This window comes from Pipistrellus kuhlii, unplaced genomic scaffold (genome assembly GCF_014108245.1).
Source record: "Pipistrellus kuhlii isolate mPipKuh1 unplaced genomic scaffold, mPipKuh1.p scaffold_m20_p_2, whole genome shotgun sequence".
NCBI lineage: Eukaryota > Metazoa > Chordata > Mammalia > Chiroptera > Vespertilionidae > Pipistrellus > Pipistrellus kuhlii.
In genome coordinates this window covers 116,714,382-116,739,916 of record NW_023425515.1, presented here as the reverse complement: position 1 = coordinate 116,739,916, position 25,535 = coordinate 116,714,382, and the positions used below count along the sequence as shown (strand labels likewise).

The 25,535-nt window shown below is 37.1% G+C and overlaps 1 protein-coding gene and 1 pseudogene across 7 annotated transcripts in view; both read right to left on the bottom strand.

Annotated features, from left to right (window-relative positions):
• The window catches only part of HIVEP1 (HIVEP zinc finger 1), a 145,969-nt gene that overhangs the window by 39,158 nt on the left and 81,276 nt on the right, over positions 1–25,535 (bottom strand). For all 7 annotated transcript variants that reach the window (XM_045584270.1, XM_045584269.1, XM_045584268.1 and 4 more), the window contains exon 3: positions 24,277–24,330. In XM_045584270.1, coding sequence (XP_045440226.1) covers positions 24,277–24,330 — 54 coding nt within the window. The remainder of the gene's footprint in view (positions 1–24,276; positions 24,331–25,535) is intronic.
• LOC123652781 lies at positions 5,776–9,789 on the bottom strand (annotated as a pseudogene).

Here is a 25,535-nt window from a genome sequence, read left to right as displayed (position 1 = left end):
TTGTATCTACAATGTCTAGCATAGAGTTACCACAGACCACAGAGTTTAGAAGATGTATGGACCAGAATGCCTCAAAGCAGAAATACAGTTATAAAGTTGGGGCAGAGGAAGGTGGGAGGAAAGCAGCTATTTACCATGATCACTTGATTTTTTCAATAATTTTCAAGACATCTTGTTATGATAAAGTAAAATAAAAATATCGACTAAGCAGAGAAAACACAAACCATGCAACAAGTGACAGAAAACAGCCCAAGAAGGTGCCTCTTTAATATGCTCACTCCCTCATCAACCAGTACACACACAGGCCCAACTTCTGCCTTATAGAATGGACACTGCTTTATATTTGTCACCTTATGATTACACAGTGCTTGAGTGAGAAAAAAAAAAGGAAAAAGAAAAGAAAAGAAAAACAATACTTCCCTGGCTGGGTGGCTCAGATTATTGGAGTGTCATTCTGTATACCAAAAGGTTGTGAATTCGATTTTCAGACAGGACATGTACCTAGGTTGTGAGTTTGATCCCCAGTCAGGGCATATATGAACCAATCAATGTTTCTCTCTCTCTCTAACCCCCTCTCACTCTCAGTGAGAAATACTTTAGATCTCTTTTGGGTCTTGGGAACATAAGGATGACATGTTTTCTAACAATTAAGAGCATGTTGGGTCAGAGAGTCAAGAGGTCAGAGAGGGACCATTTAGAAGACCTTTCAGTAGCTAGGTTGAACTACCTGAGGTCAGTGTTGGCTGATTCAAAGCAAGGAAACCTGAAAAGAGTTTGCCAAGGACTTTCCCATCTTTTTCAGAACAGAGCTAGTTTGGGAGAGTAGGGGGGCGGGGGTGAGGAGGGGGAAAGTCAATTCAGGAGAACAGAAGTAGTTTGGGAGAGAGGAAAAACAATAAATTCACTTTCCATTCCATCAAATCTCAAACTCAGTGTACATGTATAGACTTATAAATTGTAGCTACAAGTCCAGGACTACAAATTTTCAATAGGGAAATGATTAGGCTAATTATGACATAGCCACTTAACATTATACAACCATTTAAAATAATTATGAAAAGTACATAGCTATATGAAAATTATAACTTATTAAATACACTTGCATTTTCTTTTATTTCCTAGAGAGAAGTGTGGATTCTAGGCAGAGATCTGAGAGAATACAGTGATAACTATTCTTATAAAAGTTCATAGATGACAAGCCAGAGAGAGAGAACATACAGTAGAGAGAGAAATCAGCCCTCAGAAACTTGGGTAATCCCTATATTTAGAAGTGAGCTAAAAATGAAAGAAACAAGGGGTAATAAGAAAGATAAGACAGAACATCTGAGAGTGAAGTGCCCAGGAAGTCAGGGTTTATGGACTTATAAGATGGAAGATGTGGCTAACAGTGTTAAAGCTTACATTCAGATAAATAGGACTAAACCAGAGGGCGCTGGATTTGATGGTCACTGGGACTAGGAGGCAACTCCGAGAGGAGCTTGCAGTTAGATACAGGGGTAAAAGTCATATTACAGAAGTGTACAGAGTGATGGAGGGCATGGTGACACACAAGAGTCAGGAAATACAGGCGGCTCTCTAAAAATCTGGCCCTTACAAGAGAAAGGCAGGAGGTCAGTATCAGGGGAAGAGGTTGAAGGAAGGTTTCTTTATGTGCTTAAAACAGGAAGTAAAAGTCAACAGTGAAAAAGAGATAGAAAATAAAATATAGATAATAAATTTATGTGCAATAAAAGAATTATTCCAGATGTTTAATCAAGAAACTACCACATGGATATGAGAACTAATTTAATTTAGCAAACAACAGGTACCAAGTGATTCATCCCCAAGTTCTTCCCATTCCCCAAGGAATATAATTCAAATATCTAACCTGGACAAAGATGGCATGGTCATTTGGCTCTGAGCACCTTTCCAAATGCCCCCATGCCATTTCCTTCTTAGTCACTGAATTTCAGCCATGCCAGTATGATCTTCCAAGAGGTCTATCTCCTTCCTGCCCCTGGAAATTTTTACTTGCGATGTCTTAAAAAGCCCTCCTACTCTCAACTCTTTAAATTGACTGGATCATTTCCCACCTTTAAGTCTAACACACAAATGTTACTATTAGGCTGTTCCTGTCCACCCTACTGCTCACCCACCATGTTGATTTCATTCTTAATTTCGATAACAATCTAAAATGTTCTCTTTATCTATTTACATATTTTTGTCTATCTTTTGATTAGTAAGATCTATAAGACCTTGTTTTATTATTCACTCCTATACATCGAGCCTTTCTTTGCTAATGAAAGAAGTCTTCAAGTAAGAGAAACTAAGAAATTATATTAGTCAACCTAATATAATTAGGAAATATTAATTAGAAATTCACATGACCATTTTAAATAAGGATGAATAGCTGGGACCAGTTTGGCTCAGTGGATAGAGCGTTGGCCTGCAGACTGAAAGGTCCCAGGTTCGATTCCGGTCAAGGGCATGTACCTTGGTTGTGGGCACATCCCCAGTAGGGGGTGTGCAAGAGGCAGCTGATCGATGATTCTCTCTCATCGATGTTTCTAACTCTCTATCCCTCTCTCTTCCTCTCTGTGAAAAATCAATAAAATATTAAATAAGGATGAATAAGATTTAATAAAATTCAACAATCATTCCTTACTTTAAAACAAATGAAAACAACGCAATCTGCATCCAGATGTAGAGAATTAGAAATGGAATTACTCCTACCCTAACAATAAAAAAGCCAGAAACATTACAAAAATCAAACTTCTCTTGAGCCAGTCAGAAAGCCAAGGCCATGGAGCAACCACACTCCATGGAGACACATGTGGACTGGATCCCTGGGACTGAGCAGGGCAGAGGATGTGGAGGAAGGCAGGGCAGCCATGCAAATGAATGAGAAAATATGCACTAAAGTTTTAACAAATATTGGAGGCTGGACTGGCCTGGACTCAGACATGGTAAAGTTCACACTCACTCCCAGGCTCTATTCTGTGGTCCCCAGCAGGTGCTCAAACAGGTATAGGCAGGAGACCAGGGAAAGAAGTCCTCCACATGCAGACATGCAGGAGGGGTCAGAGCCCCAGGGCCTGCTTGAGCAATTCTCTCACCCAGAGCAAAAGCCTTAACCTTTAAACTGCTGTGGAAAAGGAGTTACAGATATGCCACCCACAGGGCATGGGTAAAACTCACTGCGGCTTGGGAAAGGGTAACCACTCTCTACTCCAGGGGAGGTAGGAAACTATCCCAGTACCACATTCCCATACCAATAACAGAAGTGTGCTACCATGGGTGAGGGGCAGGAAACACTAGAACTGCCAAAGACAGGCCAGACCAGGATAACAGCAATCCTCACCTATCTCTACCACCAGCCTAGCACTGAGAAAGAAGCAGGTCAGCTGTTAGGAGAGGGACAGGAGGATGGAGACTCCCACCGCCACCAGTGGCACAGGCAGCTGAAAGCTAAGCATGCAGCACTAACAGAAAAATCCTCCAGGTCCCCAGCCCCACTATAAGCACAAGGAAATGGCAGGTCATCACTATGAGAATTCAAGGCCAGTGTGATACACTGAAGATGAACATAACAATAATCTAGCCCAACTCCTGAAGACACTGCCTCAACTCCCTGCCTGGTGACCTGACAGAAAAATGGTGCCCATTTGCAGCCATTAAAAACTACTGACCTCAGTATCTACTGTTATAAACACATCCAAAATTCAATTAAAGTTTAAGACATACACATGCATGCATTTAAAAGTAAACCACTGTCAAGAGATAAAGTAATCAAAAGAACCATAATCCAAGATGATTGAGAATCTGGAACTCTCAAGGAATCTACACCAATAAAAGAGAAACATGCAAATTGACTGTCACTTCTCAACACCTACCAGCAAATCAGGACTATACAAATTAACCTGACAAAGATTGAGGTGCGCCCCCCCCCCCCCCCCACCAGCTGCTCTGGGCCTCTGGGCAGCAAACAGGCACAGAGAGGCCAGGTGGGGCGGGACCCCTGCTATGAGGGAGAGGGCAGGGGTGGAGGGAGCTACAGGAGCGTGCTTTGGAGGAAAGACTCCAGCAGGAGCGAAGACTGAAGGCAGTGGCTAGAGCAAAGGCCTGGGTCTCGGGTGCCAGAGGAAAACTGGTGCCAGCAGCCAAGGGAAGGAAGGCCTATTGCATGAATCTTTGGCAACAGGCCTCTAGTTTAAAATAACTGTTATTAATATGTTTAAAAATCCAGAAGAAAGGATTGACAACATGCATTCAGAAAAGGGAATTAAAGCAAAGAGGGAAGGGAAAATGAAAATGAAAGAACTAAAGAATAAAGAAAGCCTTTGATAACTCATTAGTAGACTCAACAAAACTAAGGAATCAGTGAACTTACAGATAAACCAATAAATATTAACCAAACAAAAACGTAAGAAAAATAATATAAAAAGAAAAGTGTATCAAAGACCACAGGACAATATCAGATGGTCTAATGTATACCAGTGACTGCAGAAGAAGAAAGAAGAGAGTAGTAGGAACATGTGAAGAAATAATGGCCAAGAATGTTCCAAAAATAAACACATAAGCAATAGATCCAAAATGCTTAGATAACCCCAACTGGATAAATAAAAATAAGAATACGGATAAAAAAGAAAAAACGAAAACAAAAATTAAATAAAACACACACATACACACACACACCTAGGCACATCATATTCAAACTGTCAAAAAAACAAAGATAAAGAAAGAACCTTCAAGAAACCCATAGGGTCGAAAAATGTGTTATTTACAGAGAACCAAAGATAAAAATTAAAGCAGGCTTCTCAATGGAAACTATGAAGTAACATTTTAAAACTACTGTGAAAGAAAAAAATAAATTGCTAACCCAGTATTCTTTTTTTTCTTTTTTCTTTCTTTTTTTGACATTTGGAAAATTGACCTGTTTTAATTAAAAACAAAACAAAACAAAAAAACAACAATACAACATCAAATTATGTTTTACCCTCTACAATTCAGTTATATCCAAACATTCTAAGACCAGAGTTCCTGCCCAGAGCAGGGAATTAAAATGAGACACACGAAGGTAAACGCTGAAGATCAAAGTTCCAGCCCAGGTCACAAGTCTTCCATTCAAACACACCCCAAAGCTTTTCGCTTCAGTCTGTTAAAGTGTTTTGCAGGAAGTTCTGTAAAATAATTTCATCCCAAACACTAGGTTTCTTCAATGATACACAGCTTCATGACATTTGTTTCCATCCGAAAGGAATACAAAGTAATTTTTATTTTTGTCTCTTTTGGTAGCACAGAGAAGTAAAACGATCAGCCAGAGTCCTTTAGTAACCAATGAGGGAAGGAGAGCTTTAGAAGAAACCTGGGCAGAGCTGCCTGCTGGATTCCACTTGTCTTTCTGAGAGTGACTTTACGCCACTACAATGATTAGTACTAGTAATCTTTTTTTTTTTTATGATAAAAAGGAAAATACCTAATGGACATAAAAATGGTCCAAAGATTCTTTCTGCAGGTAATGTCCCCTCCCCCTCCAAAAATATAATACAAAATGAACATATAATTAGGATGGTAACTCCGTTAGATACTCCAATTCACTCCATTGCTTGCTCCCCATAGAAGGGGAACAGGAATTAAGTTTTATTACTAACGTTATAGTTGTAACCAGGTGTGTCAATGGCAGATTAAGGTCCATCAATCAAAGCATGGCTACTGTTTTCTGACTGCCCACATCTGAACACATTCAGCTACTATGGAAACTACAAAGGAAGGAAAACTATTTATTCCAAGATTCATTTACTGGGAGTTGTAAGCTCCCTGTTTTCTGTACAGCCCAGAACGGTGATAATGTGCTAGGAGCTGCTGTTTCCCAGCATGCGCTCCCATTCTCTGAGGGTCCTGAGAAGGATAGTGGATTGGTCCTGGAGCCCTCATGAAAGGAGGAGGTGGTCCCACTGGGTGGAACATAGGTGGCCCAAAACCTGGGGGTGGGGTTAGGAATGGGGTAACTCCAGGGGGTGGCAGCAGGGCGATGTTCACCACAGCCAGAGGGCCACTAGGGGGGCAGGCTGAAGTGGTTGGCAAAGGCTTCTTCCTCTGCTGCAGGAGGAGGAGGAAGAAGAGCTCCTGGCAGGTCTGGACCAGGCTCCAGCTTGAAGCCAAAGTCTGTGGTTCCGTCTTTCTCTTTTTCTTTCCTTTGGGCTGCTTGGGACCTTCCCCATTTCACATTAAGTCGAAGGCCACTGACAATTAGCTTATTAAAAAGGACTTCTCCACAGCCACTTCAGCAGCCGGCTTTGTACCAAACTGGATGAAAGCAAATTACTGTCTCTGCACCATGGTGACCTGCCGAATCTCTCCAAACTGGCAGAAATGATTTCTCAGATCTGTCTCAGTAATTGTATCGCCCAGACCACCAACATATAGTGTGGTGATAGTCTTGTCCTCTGGCAGGTCCGAACGAGGCATTGTTGAAGCCCTCTTTAGAAGCTTATTTGCCACAGGGTTATTGATTCCATAATATTGGTCTTTAATGTTCTGATCAGCAAGGGGGTCATCTGGATCTGTAGGCTTCTCATGTCTGTATGGACATTCCTCTCCTCCCTTACATTCTCCTTTCACCTAGAAGGAGCATATGTGGGATCGATTCCTTCTGTAGTAGGGTGTGGTCCAGGCCAGTTTGAACAGCATGCCATTGGTGGCTTTACCCAGCAGGCCAACTGGCCATCAGAGTTAAAAATCTCCTCCTCAATCTACCGTGTTTAGTACTCTTTGTTGACATCTGATTTTGTCACATCACCCTTAAAAGTCAAACCTGCATCATGAACCTGGATGGGCAGGCCATACTCTAGATCCAAGAGGCAAGTCTGACAGACATTTTTCAATTTACTACAGGTTTGGCACACTTCAGTCTTCTTGAAACGCATGTGGACTTGGGGGCACCAGCAAAACACAAACTCCAGAAATGATGTTCTGAAATAATGAGGGTAAATTGCAACTGGAAGCTCAGAGGAAGGAGGTAATGAGTTGGGTACAAGGTCTAAAATTTTCAAAAATAATAAAACACATGAATCTATAGATCAAGAGTGCTATCAACCATAAGGTATAGAGAAGTTACATCTATATGCATCATTGTCAAACTGCCAGTCATAAATAAGAACAGAAATCATAAAAGTACCAGAAAAATATATTCATATAGTCATAATAAAAAAATTTATCTTCAAACAAGCAATTAGACTTAAATTGCTATCTCAAGAGCACCAATGTGCTCAAGAAAAGAATATGCCAAACTAGAATTCTATGCTTCTATATTCAACAAAACATTTTTTCAGGAATAAAAAAAATATTATTTTAAATAAATGATACTTGAAATTATTTGTCATAACAGACCTGCTCTAATGGAAAACTGAGTACTATTCTTCAAGTAAAATAAAATTATCTCAAATAAGAAATTAGAGATGTAAGACAAAATGATGAACAAACAAGTGCTTAATACATGGATAAATCAAAATGAGTAGGACCTGTATGAAAAACAACAAAGTGAATAGAATTCGAATACATGATAATAAGAGCGTGAAAGCCCAAGCAGAGTAAATAGATATGCCCATAAAAGAGGAAAGAACAAATGTATGAAGAGCCTTGAGAGCTGGAGCCAGTATATTGTACAACAGCAACCCCTGAGGACACCCCAGTCCTCATTAAAGGTGCATCAAGCATAAGATCAGAGCAGTTCTTAGTTTTAAAAAGGCAAGATGCAATATTAAACTTTTACAACATAATAGGTAACAAAATACATTAAAAATTGTTAAAAAGAAATAGAAAAATAATTATGGGGTGGGAGGAGGATTGGAATTCATCATTAACAGGCTAAAGTTAACAAACAGAAAAAAGAAATGTAGTAGAATAAACACATACTAAATTCCACATCTTACAAACCTTTATCACAAATATAAAGTTTCCAAAAAAGTTTTTTAAACACTATGGGATTAGAGTATGGGATGGCACATGAGGCATTACTACAATTCATCTAAATTCATTGTGCACAGATATCAATGTGAAATGAAGTACTTGACACTAAAGTAGATCAAGATCAAGTAGCAAAATAAAACAACAACAAATAACTGCTTATTTAATAATTGAAAATAGCACATCAAAATTTGGTAGATATAACAAAATAGATACTAAAATATTTGTATAATAAATCATTCAAAGGCAAATAATACTCTGGAACATTTTATATGTAAAAATATGCTAAGCAATCAATACTCTAATTTCAGAAATAATTAGACTGTAGGAATATAGAAAAATAAAAAACAAAATTATAATAAATAAAATTGAAAATTTTTAAGTAAAATAAATAACTTATCTTTGAAAAACATTTTTTTCTCCAGTATTTTTATTGGTTTTGAGAGAGAGAGAAAGGGAGAGGGACAGAGATAAAGAAACATCAAAGTGAAAGTAGAACATATATAGCCTGCCTCCTGCACAGACTCCCACAGGGGATGGAGCCCGAAACCAGGCATATGCCCTGCCTGGGTATCAAACGAGCAATATTTCAATGCATGGGTCAATAACTAACCAACTTAGCCACACTAGCCATGGAAATCTTTGAAAATTTTATTAAATATAATTGCAAAACTAGAAGAAAATGGCTACACCAGTATTTCAGCATTTATTTTCTATAATGCTAAAAACTGAATAAATTGTATTTAAGCTTTAAACTAAATTTTTAATACTCTTCTAATAAAAACAAATCATAAACATATTTATATTTGATGTTTTGTAATAAGTTTATAAGAGCTAACATTTTCTGATATGTTCTATTATTACAATATTAAGAATTACTTAAAAGAAACGGAACACTATTAAAGAATATTAACATAAAAAACAAATTAATACTCAATCTCTTTTAGAAGTATAGCCTTAGGAAATAATGAAATAATGACACTGAGTCACAAGTATATTTTCATGCTAAAAGTTCAAATTGCTAAAATGTTCTGAATTTACCTTACTCAAAAGAAAAGGTAGAGAAGGTAAAGGAATTAAGCAAAAACAAAAATAAAAACTGGCAGACAACAATATGGTGGTTACATGAGGAAAGGGGCATGGAGGTTGGCAGAAGAGGGTAAAGGGGGGATAAATGGTGAATCAAAGGAGACTTCACTTTGAGTGGTGAACACACAATACAATATACAGATGATGTGTTATAAAACTGTACACCTGAAATCTATATAATTTTATTAGCCAGTCACCCCAATAAATTCAATAAAAATTTTTAGAAAGAGACAAGACAGTTATTCCAAATATATTTCTCTATCTTCAAATCCCTTTCTCTCTTGATTACTTAAGGGAATGATTTTGAACAACTTTTTGTTCTTTTGTAGAAATTGTAGTCTTGGGGCGGGGGGGGGGGGGGGGGCTTTCTTTTGTTTCAAAGAAAGGATTTTCATTGGGCCTTATCTTTGTTTCCTCATGTGTAGAGAATCTAAAGTAGGGTTCCCTTTATCAATTTCATAGCAATGTTCACAGTCTATTTGTTTTGAAAATCTGAATTGTTTGCACATAAAAAATACTATACTTAAGTTTCCTCCTCTTCTGGGGGATTACACAGGACCAAAAAAACTTGCTAAGTACAATTTTTGTTACTTATTTCTAACTTTGCTACATAGTGGTCATAGAACTTTGTGTTGTTTTAGTCCTCTTGAATTTATTGGAAAATCACTTTATGGGCTAAGTTATGGCTTACCTTGGAGAATGGTCCATCTTCACTGGAGAAGACTGTATTCTGCTATTGCTGGTAGAATGTTCCATAGATGTCTGTTATGTCTAAGTTGGCTTATTTTGTTAAGTCTTTTATTTCTGCCTATTCCATCCATTATTGAAAGTGGGGTACTGAAATCTCCAATTGTACTGTTGAATTGTCTATTTCTATTGTAACTTCACTATCAGTTTTGCTTCATATATTTTGGGGCTCTGTTGTTAAGGGGATATATGTTTATAACTGTTATATCTTCCTGAAAAATTGACTCATTTCATTTGAAAATGGAAAATGGTTATCTCTAGTAGCATTTTTTATTTTAAAGTCTCTTTTGTCTAATATTAGCATAGCTACTCCAGCTTTCTCATGCCTGTTGTTTGTATGGCATATCTTTTTCCTTCTTTTTACTTTCAAATCCAGTAGTGCCTTGAAATCTAAAGTGTGACTCACTATAGACAGTATAGTTAGATGTTGTTTTTAATACAGTCTGATATGCTCTGCCTTTTGACTGAATTTAATCCATTCACATGTAATATTATTAGACAAGCTGAATTTATCTCTCTCATTACTTTTTGTTTTCGATACATCTTATGTCTTTTTGTTCCTACACATCTTTTATACTGCTTTATTTTACATGAAGTGAATATCTTATAATATAACATTTTAATTTTTAATGGTTTTTTCTTTTTTTTTTTTTTAGTTATTTCCTCTTCGGCTTACCTTACATCTAACTTATCAGAATCTACATCACATTTATACTAAAGTAATGCCAGTGAGACAAAAATGGTACACCTACAAAGCTCAATTCTCTTTTCCCTTTTGTGTCGTATTATACATACCACATTGAAAAATATCACACTCCAATCATACACTGTCATAATTACTACTTTACATAACATCTCTTTTAAATATGCCACTAAGAGAAGAGTAAATAAATACAACATTTATATTAACCTTCTTATCTACCCTCTAGACAAGCACTTTTGCCTGACTTCTAAGAAGCATCTCAAAGAAAGTGGTAAGAACCTTGTACTTCAAGTCACTTATCTATATAGAAAGTATCTAGGCATATGCATGAGGTAAGTTACCTCAGAAGTTAATAGAATAAATTGTCCATAACCTATTTTCTTTACAAGATCATTCTTCTATGAATCCCCCAAATGCATGCCTTTGTTTTTCAGTCCTCAGGGACAATGTCCTCAAAGCAGCTCAAATCCAAACATAATTACCTGAAAACCATTTCATCTCTCTTGTCAAAAAATGAAACACTAGATATACATACTTTATACAATCTCAAAAAATGAGTTTTGAACATTTTATTCTCCCTGAAATCATGATGCCTCGTCTAATCAATTTTTGTGTCATGACAACTGGCAGTGGCTTTTTCCCTTTCTAAATGGTGCATGAAATCATTGCGCATCTTCCAATCAATAGCATTTTTAAGTCAACGGAATGTGCTATGAAAGCACAAAGGATGAGAGCCTTTCTATAAATCCTATAAAAATAAAACCTTGGTAGCTATTTAAGTCTCTGACTCAAAACTTATTGTTAAATGGATAGTTATCAGTAATACTTATTAAAAATATTGAGAATTTTAACTTCTCATATTTTGTAGAAAGCAAAGTTTTAGTGTTTTGCATTTAAATACCATGAGGACAGAATACTTAAAGACATGTATTTTATATTAACGCACTGAAAATGCTTTATTTATAATTATGCCAATCAACTTCCACAAAGCTGGCACAGTCTCTCTGAAAGGCAATAGTATCTTAGGATTTTTAAATCTTAAAATATTGACAGGATTGACATATGATACCTTTAACTCATACACTTGGTACAAATAATTAAAACAATACTATTTCCTGTAATTCAAGCAACTAGCATTATCTATCACTCTAACAGAACGCTCGAGGAGACTAGACTATTTAAACTTGAAATTCCAAGTAATATTATATGGAGATGAATTTCTTCAGTGAAAAATGAAAAATCTGTTGCTGTCTTCCCCAGGGAAATTTGTTAGGCACTGCTGCCAGTCTCCATAAAACCTCATGAATTTTGATTCTACCAATTCAGATTTCATAATAATTTAGGCAAAAACTGAGCTAATGCTTATGGGTTCCTTTAGGATTTAGATTTTTGCTTCCTATTTATTTGCCAGGGCTAAAAAAAAAAACAAAAAAAGCTGATGCATAATAAAAATTTACTGAGTATAAGATTGAAGTAACAACTTTACAAGAAAAACATGACAAATTTTCTAGAACACTTAATATTAAGAACGTATAAACATTTTATTTAAAATAAATACCCATTAGCATGCTTATTTTAATACACTATTCCCCAGTAATTACTTTATAAACCCAGGAATAATGACGTCAAAAATATACATTTAACTAGTTAGCATTCCAATAATCTATCTATATAAAACCCTAATGTGAAAATAGACTGAAAAGAGGACCAGGTGGTTATTATGACACCCACTAACCACCAGGGGGAAGACTTTCAATGCAGGAGCTGCCCCCAGCTCACAGGCCTTGACCAATGGCAGCAGCAGGGGTGGGGGCGATGAGTGAATGGTGCCAGGCCAAGACAGGTGTGAGCAGGGACTCCAATCACCATGCTGGTTGCCCCACAGAATTGGCTCTGATCGCTGGCCAGGCCTAGGGATTCTACTAGTGCACTAGTTTCAGGCACTGGGTCTATAGTATACTATATGTAAACCAGAGGCCTGGTACATGAAGAATAGGCCTTCCTTCCCCTGGCTGCCAGCTCTGGTTACCCTCTGGCACCTGGGACCAGGGATTCCCTCCAGCCACTGACAAGCACAGGGGATCTAGGCTTCCCTTGTGGTCCCGGAAGGTTATTCAGTCTAATTAGCATATTATGCTTTTATTATTATAATGTCAGTATGTACTCAGTCCCAAGTTGTTGGTTATTTGTTTTCTTATTGTATCAAATGTATGTTTGTTCTCCCTAAACCCATGTTAAGCTTGGTCTTTTATTTCTTAATAAATATAATTAGTATAATGAGAGAAAAATAATAAACATTATAAAGTTGGCTTTAATTTCATACTTTTACAATGGGCATGATGTTCTCATTATATTTCCAGTTAACCCAGACATGTACTCTATGAACTTTAAAAAAAAGTTATATTATCTAAGATGGCATAAAAAATGGCCACTGAAAAACTTACGTTCATAATTTTTTTTTTTTAAGAGAGAGAAACATTGATTTGTTGTTTCACTTATTTATACATTCACTGGTTGATTCTTGTATGTGCCATGACTATGGATCAAACTGACAACCTTGGCATATTGAGACGATGCTCTAACCAAATGAGCCCAGACAGGGCCCAGAATTTTTTTTTTTTTTTTTAATGCAACAAAATATTTCCAGTTGAATTCAATCTATGATAGATTGGTTATATAACTTAAACGGAAATTTAAGATTGAGTAGAGTTATGGAGCAACACTCTTTCTGTATGTGACACTCAGAAAGAAAGTGGTCTGGATAAGTTATCTAGAAAATGGCCTTCGTTAGCTGCAAGATTTTTGTCTGAGTAGCAGCACTTTGTAGGTAAACAAGATCTACTCAAATTGTTTGGGTCTGATAGAATCACCTAGATTTGATTACTAAATTGAATTCACCAACAGATTTCCAGGAAACAGGATCACTAGAAACATCAAATACAAAATAATCTATTCCTATAGAGCAGGTTAAAATATTTCTTAGGTTAAACTGCTGAAACCAAAGTTTCAAAATGCAACAGCTCAACACTGAGAAAGTTCAGTTGGTTCCAGTTCACCAGGGTACTCTGTGCTTGGTTCCATGCACCTTTGCAAGTAGCTGGGCTGATGGCAGCTTCAACATCTTCAACATGTGGCTTTCGGGGTAGTTTGGTAACACCTTCCCCCTATTCATCAGCAAAGTGAGAGTATGAAGGAACAGTTGGGTGGTGGTGGTTAGGCATCAGGCTTGGAGGCAACACACAGCACATATGGCCAGTGCACGGCCAACCTAACCACAGAGGAGGCCTGGGAATGTATCTAGTTGGGTGCCCAGGAGGAAGGGAAGAAGAGATTCAGGTGAACAGCTAAGGTCTCTGTCACAAAAGTTATTCAACAAGCAGGTCTTCTATAGCCTCTGTAATTTTGAGCCTCAAAAGTCTTATGAAAACAAAAGGGCAGTTTGGAGGAGTAGCAGTTAGGTTTTGGGGATCAGATGGCATTAGGCTGGGTGACCTTGGCAGGGTTTGTCCCATCCTTTTGGGGCCACAGCTCTTTCAACCAGAGAAGAATTCTCTCAGAGTTTTAGCCTCCTGCTGTTCCCTATGGGCGTCATTGCAGCTGCCTCAGCTACAGCACATTAGGGGCTGGGACTGAGCACAACAAAAAACCCACACAAAACAGTGATTTCTCCCCACTCTCTTCGGTTGTTGGGAGACCTTTTTCCTTCTCTTCAAGCCCAAACAAGAGGACGTCTCCTGGAGCTCTCTGTTGGCAACTATGTCCATGTCCACGGTCTCTACTGTCCTGAGCCCAGCCGAGGGGACACTAATGGCCTGTTTGATGGCACTTCCAACTCTCACTTTCCTTTCCAACCAACCAGCTCCTCTTTCCTCTCCAAATTCCTCCCTGCATGCTAAGTTCAGTGGCTTGTGCCATAGGAGACACTGGATGAAGGATGTTCACTCCATCTTGCTCTAAACTGGACCCTGCATTATTAATTTTATACTTGCTTAAATTCTCATCTATAATAATAAAAGTGTAATATGCTAATTAGACCAGATGTCCTTCTGGACGACCTTCTGGATGAAGCCAGGGCTGCGAGGGAACCCTGGATCCCCTGTACCAGCAGCCAGAGGGAAGTCTGGGTCCCAGGCACCAGAGGGAAGCCAGTGCCAGCAGCTGGGGGAAGAAAGGCCTACTCTTGCATAAATTTTGTGCATCAGACCTCTAGTTTAAGTATAAAACAAAAGTAACAACAAAAACTTCAATGAATATGTTGTAGTTTCCTTAAGTATTCTTAATGTCAAGATGAAATAATATTGTGTAACTGGCAGCAGTTGGGAGGGAAAGTTGGGAGGGGAGGAAGTTTAAATAGGCTGATTTCCTCATTTTTCATAGTTTCAAATATATCTGAAGTAGCTAAAATTCAGGAAGAATCCGTAGAGAAGCTAATGATGGTTGCCTGATCTCACATAGCTTGTGTTAGACTGCTTTATTTGTCCAAATTATTTGTTGTTCCTACCTATTCTCCTTTGCCATTCTTCCCAGTAGACCAAATATAGTTCTTTATTTTATTCGGTTTGGGTTTGACCTTTCTGCATTGACCAAATAAATGTGAGTATACATGACATGGACCATACTGGAGCGTAAACTTAAGATGCACCTGCATGGTTTGGCCCTGCCTCTCTTCTTCCTGCCAGGACTGGGTCCTAGGTGAGTCATATTGTATTTGTTTTTAGACTTGGGGTAACAAACCAGGAGCTACCCTGTAAGGGGGGTATAGCTGGGAGAATTTTGTAGGTAGATAGTAGGAATACAAAGATGGAGGGAGAGCACAAGAATGAAGTAGAAAATGGAGCTAGAGACACGAAGTATCTGCCTGTCTTTCTTCCCCAAACATGTCCTGACTCTGGATGACTGGGGGTGGAGGTCCTATCCCACTGCCATTATAAAGCAGCTCTCCTTCCTTTTCTGGGCAGGGCTAGGTCCCTCCGAAGCCTCATATCATTAGCTTGGTACCCTAGGTGTACCATATGTTACTGAGGAGACAAAACAGGACATCCTATATAATAAAAGCCTAATATGCTAAGTGTCCAGTTGGTCATTCAACAAATCAAAGAGTAATATGCTAATGATATGCTAAGGATGCTCAACTGCTCACTATGAGGTGCACTGACCACCAGGGCACAGTCGTCCAGCCGCTATGACATGCACTGACCACCAGTGATTTCAATAGAAAAGAATAAAGGCCTAAGAATGAATAAGCCCAGTTTTCAACTTAAGAAATTTGATAACAGAATAAACCCCCTCAAAAAACAGGGGAAAAGATAATAAACACCAAAAAAAATTTTTAATCCTCACCCAAGGATATGTTTTTGAAAACAATGATTTTAGAGAAGATGTGGGGGGAGGGAGAGAGAGAAAGGAAGAGAAACATCGATCTGAGAGGGAAACATGATTGGTGGCCACCCGCAGAAGCCCGACAGGTGATCAAACCCAAAACCTGGGTATGTGCCCTGACTGGTATTCAAACCTGAGATCTTTTGGTACAAAGGTCAATGTTCCAACCAACTGAGTGCCACACCAGTTAAAGCAATAGCAAAATTTGATAAAAATGAAAAGGCTGGGAGAAATCAAGATGGTGGCATAGGATAGACACCTGAATGCAGCCTACCACAACAAATTTAAAATTAGAACTGGAAAACAGGGAAAGCATCGCCCTGAAGCACCAGACAGTTGGCTAAGAGGAGGCTCTACCATCTGGGAAGGAGAGAGAAGGCACGCTGAACCTCAGGAACTGTGAAGGTGAGGAGAACTGTGCGCGAGAAAAGGCAGCCACTGGAGTTTGCTGCTGGCTTGCTTGTGGAGCGCAGAGAGGGCGAACAGCTAATGCGCGGCGGCTAGCTTTCTTGTTTGGGAGGAAAACAAAACCAGCCTATTGCTCTCTGATAGACGGCCCCAGACAGGGAGAGGCCAGACTGTCAGGCAGTGGACAGAGATCTCTCTGAGGTGTGTGAAGCCAGCGGCCATTACTGCAGGACTCAGAAACCAGACCCTCATAAGGAGGGGCTGAATAAATCTTGTCTGCACCACCCGAGATTATGCCCTTCCAGCGGCTAGCTTTCACGTTCGCTGCGAATAGGACTCTCCTAGGGAGGGACAGGCAGGAATCCAAAGCTTGTCTACGCCTATACCAAAAAGGTGCGCACACCTGCAACCAATCTTCTGGGATTCACCAAAGCTTGGCTGTGCCACCCCGAGACCCCGCCGCATCCAAGAGGAATACAGAAACTATCCTAGCTGAGACACTTCTGATCCTCATAGCCAATTGGCTTGGAGATCAATGGGCTACACCAAGACTGTCCACCTCAGGTAACTGGGAGGCTGACCCACTCAACCATATAGGACACCTTAGCACACAAGGCCACCCTACCAACTCAGGGAAGCTGTGAAAATGCCGAGACAAGGAAACAGATCACAAACAAAAGAAATGGAGGACAAGAAGAGACTGGATATAGAGTTCAAAATCACGCTTATAAGGTTTTTCAAGAATTTCCTAGAAAAGGCCAATAAAATAAACGAGACCTATGAGGATATGAAAAGGGATCAACTAGAAATAAAGAATACATTGTCTGAAATAAAACATACAGAGTCCTAAAAACAGAATGGAAGATCACAAGAATCAAGTCAAAGATTTGGAACATAAAGAGCCAGAGGACACTCCTCCACAGAAGCAAGAAGATAAGAGAATCTAGAAAGTTGAAGATAGTGTAAGAAACCTCTGGGACAATTTCAAACAAACCAACATCAGAATTATGGGGGTCCCAGAAGAAGAGAGAGAGCAAGATACCGAAAGAATACTGGAAGAAGTAGTGACAGAAAACTTCCCCACCTGGGGAAAGAAATAGACTTACAAGTCCAGGAAGTGCACAGAATCCCAAACAAAAGGAATCCAAAGAGGACCACACCAAGACACATCATAATTAAAATTCCAAGAGCAAAAGACAAAGAGAGAATATTAAAAGAAGCAAGAGAAAAGCAGATAGTTACCTATAAAGAAGCACCCATACAACTGTCAGCTCATTTCTTCACAGAAACCATGCAGGCTAGATGGGAATGGCAAGAAATATTCAAGGTGATGAGTAGCAAGAACTTACAGCCAAAAATACTCTACCTAGCAAAGCTATCACTCAGAATTGAAGGCCAGATAAAGAGCTTCACTAATAAAAAAAAAAGCTAAAGGAGTTCATCACCGCCAAACCAGAATTATATGAATTGCTGAAGAGGGTTCTTTAGGAAGAGGGAAAAAATAAAGATAAAAATTATGAACAACAAATACGTAACTGTCAACAAGTGAATCTAAAAACCAAGGGAATTAAAAAATCTGATGAACAATATTAACTGGTGAATATAATAGAATCAGAGGTATGGAAGAGGAGTGAACTGACGATTCTCGGGGAAAAGGGGAGTGGAGAGTGTGGGAAGAGCCTGAACAAAAACTGTGCAACTATGGATGAGGACGATGGGGGATGGGGAAAGGGCAGAGTGTGGGGTGGGAACCTGGTGGAGAGGAGCAATGGAGGGGGGAAAAATGAGGAACATTGGTAATAATAAGAACAATAAAGATTCAAAAATGAATAAATAAATAAATAAATATGAAAAGAATGATATAAGAGAGTATCAAGAAAGTCAGAAGTTGATATAACAAAAAGGGGGTGAAACAAAACTAATCAAGAGAAAAGGCATAAACGAACAAAACTAATCAAGAGAGAAAAGGCATGAATGAACAATACTAACAAAGAAAAAATAGAGACATAACTAGAGATCCATCAGAAATAAATGAGAATAGGAGAATGCCATGAGTGATTTATTGTCACTAAATATGAATACTTAATATTATAAAAATATATAACTTATTGTTGGATTGAAGAGAAAAAAGAAAGCTTGAATAGTTTTAAATACACTCACACTGTACTTAAAATCTATCCTCAACCCCTCTGAAAAGTCAAAGTATATTCTAAAACATGCCTATAAAGCTACCATTTCAATATTAAACAAACACCCCCTTGGGAAGCAGGCAGCTACTGTTCTCAGATAACCTTAACACAAACCAGACAAGGACAATTATAAGAAAGAGACTCATGTTCAGTATCTCTTGAACATGAATACAGAATTCAACAAATATTAACAAATCCAGCAGTATGTTTAATAAAATTAAACATCAAGACCAAATTGGTTTCATTTTATTTAAAAAATGCAAGGTTTAAACATTTGAGTATGAGAATAAAGACTATAAGATTATTTCTACATATTATGAAAAAGCATTTAAGAAAGAGACCCTTAAGATGTTTTAAATCTCATAAGAAAATGGAAGATAACCTCCTTAAACTATTAAAACAAACCAACAAAAATACTAAATTTCTCTCCCATAAAAAGACACCAAATATTTTAATGGTGAAATTTGAAGAATTCCCTGTAACATTAAAAACAAGTCAAGAATGCCTGCAATTCTTTTGGCACTCTATAGGAGACAACTGGGTAAAACAAGAAAAATAAAAGAAATAAAAAAGAATTATTATTTTAAAAAAGAAGAAACAAAGCTTTCATTACTCCTAGCTGATATGACTGTTTATAAGAAACTCTAGCAGGCGTCTTCAAACTATGGCCCGCGGGCCACATGCGGCCCGCAGAGGAGTCTGATCTGGCCCGCCAGGTTTTTTGGGCAGTGAGCGCAGCCGAGGTGTTACAGTAGGAATTAGTAGTTCATATAGTCCGGCCCTCCAGCTCTCTGAGGGACCGTGATCTGAGCCCCACTTTAAAAAGTTTGAGGACGCCTGCTCTAAAGCATCTGTGAACAAATTTTCAGAATGAATGAGGTTAGCCAGGGGGCTTGACATAAGATGAATACACAAAACTATGTTGCATTTCTATTTGCCAACAAGAGCTAGAAAATGATTTATTCCCCCCTCTCTCTCACACACACAATTAAAGCCAGCAAATAAAGTTCTAAGAAATATAAGAAATAATCATTAGACATTAAAAAATACAAGTATTAGCCGGGACCGGTTTAGCTCAATGGATAGAGCGTCGGCTTGGGGACTGAAGGGACCCGGGTTCGATTCCGGTCAAGGGCATGTACCTTGGTTGCGGGCATATCCCCAGTAGGGGGTGTGCAAGAGGCAACTGATCGATGACTCTCTCTCATCGATGTTTCTAACTCTCTATCTCTCTCCCTTCCTCTCTGTACAAAATCAATAAAATATATTTAAAAAAAAAAATACAAGTATTAAAAATATACTATCTACTATCTTTATGGATAGGAAGACTGAAAATTGTGACTTTAGTCAGTTTGCCCCAAATTCAATGCAATCTCAAGAAAGTTCTAACAAGTTTCTTAAAAGCTAATTCTAAAATTTAAATGGATAAGCAAAAAACTAGATATTGGAACCCTAACTCACAACATACTTTTAAAGAATCAACTCTAGAAGAATTTTTAATCTGAAAGTGAAAATATTTTTAAAGAAAACAGAAAAAAATATATGTACGACCTTGTGGTAATAAAGAATTTATTAAGATAAGCACACAAAATCCTTCCCCCCCCCCCAAAAAAAAACACAAAACAAAACAACAACAAAAAAACTAATGGTAAAATAAAAAAATTAATAGGTTGATAATATTAAAAAACAAGAATTTCTGTTTATTAACAGGAACTCTAAAGAAAGAAAAATCAAGCAAAAAACTACATCACATAAAATGGATAAAAGGTTATTTAAAATATATTAAGATTTTTTTAATGCATAAAAGATACCAGCAAGCATTTCAAGAAGTACAGCTAAAGACATGTTTGACATTACAACATTAGTATTCAGGAAAAAATAAATCAAAGCAGAACAAAATAATATTTTATATTCACTCAACTAGAAAAAAAACAACAACATGAAAAGACAGACAATACGAAGTACTGAATAGCACAAAATGAATTCTTACAACTCAACTTTTTATAAAACAATTTAGCATCACCTTATGAAGCTGACTACTGACATTACCTAAATAGTCCACACGTGCACTGAGATATGAGAATATTCATAGCTGCAGTGTTTGTGATAGCAAAAAGATAGAAGTAACTTGAATCCATCAATAACAGAATGGAGGAACAAATCATTGCACTCAATGAAGTATTATTCAGCAATGAAAAAAACAGCTACATCTAACAAAATGTGTGAATCTTAGATACAATGCTGAGTAAAAAAGTTGTTACAATTATGTAATTTTATTCTTTAAGCTCAAACTCAGCCATAACTAAAAAGTAAACTCTTCAACAATATATCATTAATTTTAAGAACCATTAAAATGATGAGCACTAAATTGAGGACAGTAAATACCACTACAGAGCAAACAGTGGACTGCAATAAAGACTAGCATGCAGGTTTATGCAACACTATTAGCAATAGGCCAATTCTTAAATTGGGTATTAGCATCAAAGACTACCATGCTATTATTATGTTTTATAATTTCAGATCTTACATATATTAATTTATATGTAAAACACTGCATGATAAACTTTAAAACAGTTCTGAAGCTTGATTCAAGAGACAGCACATAAACATTCTCCTAATAAACTGATCTCTATTTTTTCTCGGTTTATCTTACACATATTACTCCAGTACCACATCAGTGACATTCGCTATCTTATTTATTTATTTATTTATTTATTTATTTATTTATTTATTTATATTTACTGCTTTGAAGGGGGGGGAAGAGAGAGAGAGAGAGAGAGAGAGAGAGAGAGAGAGAGAGAGAGAGAGAGAGAGAGAGAGAGAGAGAAAGGGAAACATCAATTTGTTATTCCACTTATTTATGCTTTCATTGGTTGACCTGGGATTGTACACCCAACCTGGGTATATCTGGATAATGTTCTAACCAATCAAGCTACCCAGCCAGGGCCTCCCTATGTTATTTACCTGATGCACAATAGTTTTATAAAGAGTGTCAAACACACTGGACATTAAGAACAAGTAAATAGCACTGTAAGAAATAACGTAATGACAATTTAGATAACTGTGTGAATGTTGATGCTCTATTTTCCCCAAAATTGATTTAAATCAAAGTAATCTGGTTTTCATTCATAAAGAGAAAGAAAGAATGAAATACATTAGCACAAATGCACTTCTACATTCTATTGGGGTGCAATAGGCAAAAGTAAGTTTATTTGACAGTATATTACACAGATTAATCTTTCCTTAAAACTTCAGATGACAGGAAAGAAAGCCATAATAATCTATCAATGAGCAAGTTCTTTGTTTTCGTTTTAAAGCCTGCCATTATGTTAACTGCTTCTGAAGATAAATTAGCTACTTGTCCTAATGGTTAAAAAAAAAAAAAAGAATGGAGAAAGAACCTTAAAATAAGTTAAGGGCCACAGAATCTACAATGCAGACAAGGCCTTAGAACCTTCTGTGAGCATTGTAGAAAAAAAGTCAGATGCAGAAAAAAGTCAAACTTGCAGAGCAAATAAAAACACTGAAAAAAATAGTGAAAAATTGATCTATCTTAGATGAATCGTTTTAATCAATATCAATAAATAACTCGATTTTTAAGTATATTCGTCAAAGGAAGTAATAAACTTATTTTAATAAAATAGCTCAGCAAGCAAAGATTTAAGAAATCTCCACAGCTATGTTATGAAAAGATTTCTATCCTGTGGTGTTAAAGACAGCACCTTAACACCAACTCCTTAATTATTTGAGAGAAAAACTATTTTATTTTTAATTTGCACAGAATGTGAATGTAAAAATGAAAGCCAAATAGTAATTCTAAGCAGTGAATTGCTCAGAACAATGCTCGTTTGGTATTCATCCTAGGTCTTAAGTAAGTATAGCCTGCCAAATGTAGCTCACTAGATTATTCTAAACCTCATTATCTACTTTCTTTTTCTAGAACCTTTGTTCCATTTCTTCCTTCCCACCAGGCATTCAGTTCACTGTTCTTCAAACTGTCACAGGAGTAAGAAAAAAGGAAAAAGAAGACAAGCACACATTTATTTTGTCACTTGAAGCAGCTCTAAGTCATTACTAGATATGAAAAAGGTTAACTATGTAAAGGGAAGTTTAGGATCTATTATATCATAGCCTAAGTATCTTACATGCTTTCTGCCTACAGCAATGTGGGAAAGGGATCTATAGTCAGCTTTTCAAAGGGACAGCATGGCTATGGTGACTTCTCTGCTCTTTCCAGACTTGCTTTTCCTTAAGAATGTCATTTAAGGTCCTATTTGACATGGACCTTCCATATATTCCATGGAAGGAGGAGGTGGGGGCAGAGGAAAAAGGAGGAAGAGCACACTTCTTTTAAGGTTGCAGCACATCACAGCATAACTATTCATACCAACACCAAATAATCTTGGGGATTTCACAGCCTGGTCCAAGGGTGGAGAACCTGAGCAGGCAGAGATTATTCCCACTAAAAATACCTAGTTAGGAACCTACCCAGATTTAAAAGATATTTTCTTAAGAAAGACTTTCAACTGAAATCCTACATGGCTAATCCATTCACTCTGTCAAAATATACCATTCTAATTAGAAGATCTAACAGGGACAAAGTAATAATAAATTATGAAATATAAATATCATAAAAAAAACTTTCTATCCTTTTAATCAATTTTACTCATTAACAGATAGTGTTGGAACTACCAACCTTCCTGTATTCCCTCCCCACAAACTGTTGTACATTGAAATTTTTCATATAGTTGGACAAATAATATGTATGCTTTCTATGAGGAAAACCAATTTTTGCCTTTAAACTTATTTTTATACAAAATTATACCCACTGTAATTAGTAAAGGACACAAAGACATATAAATAAAAGTTTATCATTGTACACATATATCTGTATATAAATCTTTTCAAACTTGATCAAATCCTATATATAGATGTGTTTGTGTGTATGTGTGCACGCACATGCATGTTCATGTGCTTTTGTACGCTTTGGATCCAACAAAAAAATTGTAGCCTATTTTACATGCTATATCTCAATTTCATTCTCATTTAGCAACAAATTCTCACAATCAACTGAAATAATTAACATTTTAAAAAAAGCTGTATAACATGCAAACATATTAATTTACGATAATGTATTCAATTACTCCTACACTGGCTAGCACTTAGGTTATTATAGTTGTCTTAGGTCTTAGTCATTTCATAAAATACTGCATTATATGAGCATATAGTATACACACACACATGAACGCAGTCATCAGCATCCATTATACTGGTTCTATTACTGCCATGGGACAATCTCACAGACTCTCAAAAAAGCTGCAACAAATCCTCACTCCTAGCAGCACTTTCACTCCTGCAACAATCACACTCCTATCAGCAATACGTTAATATGTAGAAAACTATTGTAGAAAATGCTATGTAGCTAAAACATTTCATAAAGCAAAGTCACATACTTTTAAGTATCAATTTTTTAAATATATTTTTATTTCAGAGAGGAAGGAGGAGGGAGAGAGAGATAGAAACATTAATGATGAAAGAGAATCATTGATTGGCTGCCTCCTGAATGCCCCACACTGGGAATGGAGCCAGCAACCTGAGCATGTGCCCTGACCAGGAATTGAACCGTGACCCTCTGGCTCACAGATCAATGCTCAACAACCAAGCCATGCTGGCTGGGCTAGGTATCAATTCTTTTAAAGTGATTTTTAAGTGTGTGATATGCTTACACCAATTGATTTAGCAAAGCTGCAGTTATAAGGTGTCTATATAAGAATCTCTGCAAGAATAAAGTTTATACTGGAGTTGATTTTAATTTACCTTTTTTTGACACTTCTGCCCCGTTAAGTTCTTTTTGTGCTTCTTCAATTTTGTCTAAGAAAAACAAAGAAAATTTTATAAATAAATTTATCATATACAAACAAGAAGTCAGTAATATAAACATACTTCCTATAAACAGTTCCTAACACAGAGGAATAAGTACTTGTTAAATGGATTATTTATGAAACAAATATGCATAAATTGGTAAAGTAATGACATACTTTCTTTTAAAATTATACTTACAATTTAATCATCTTAGTCACAAAGACCATTTCCAATTAATTAATTTTTCCATAATTAGTGCATTTAAAATACAGAACTATAGTTAAAATATGTAGTTGCTTAATAAAAGTAATAAAATAATACTTTCCTGATGAAGATATGTAAATGCCCAAAGGGATTTTTAGCTTAGAAAAGTGCAAGCAAAATCCACAGATGGCCTAAGGCCTAAGTCGAACATGGAAGAAAGAAAAATAAAGGAAATGAGCTAAGTAGTGCACAACACCCATCACTTTTGCCAACTCCTGATAAAGGGACACATTTATCTATGAATTGTGTGGATAGAATCGTGCATTAAAGAGACACTATAAAAAAACTAATGACTACATTCATGAGAAATTGCAAACCAAAACCTCCTGTCTATGCCACTTCTGAAGTCCTGTTCTATAGAAACAGAAAATAAATGTTTACTAGTGTTTTAAAAAACAATAACTAGCCTAAACCGGTTTGGCTCAGTGGTAGAGCATCAGTCTACGGACTGAAAGGTCCCAGGTTCGATTCCGGTCAAGGGCATGTACCTTGGTTGCGGGCACATCCCTGGTAGGGGGTGTGCGGGAGGCAGCTGGTCGATGTTTCTCTCTCATCGACGTTTCTAACTCTCTATATCTTTCCCTTCCTCTCTGTAAAAAAATCAATAAAAAATATATTAAAAAACAAACAAACAACAACAAAAAAAAACAATAACTAATGACTAAAGAACGTCACATGTGCACAAAGTTGGAAAGATTAGGTATAACCCAGGAGCAATCACTAAGGAAGACTCGGGAGGGCTGCTTAAAAAAGGAACGGGAGAGGGCGGCAACTGAGGGCCTACAGTTCTTCCATCTAAGGTGTGGCACAACTGGATTTTGTAAATCAGTACATGTTCTATTTGGGTAACAATTAATTTTAATTTTATAAAAATATACATATTTGATGACTATGATTTGATGACTAAAATTATAATTATAAAAGCTATAAAATTCCCAAGATACTATTTT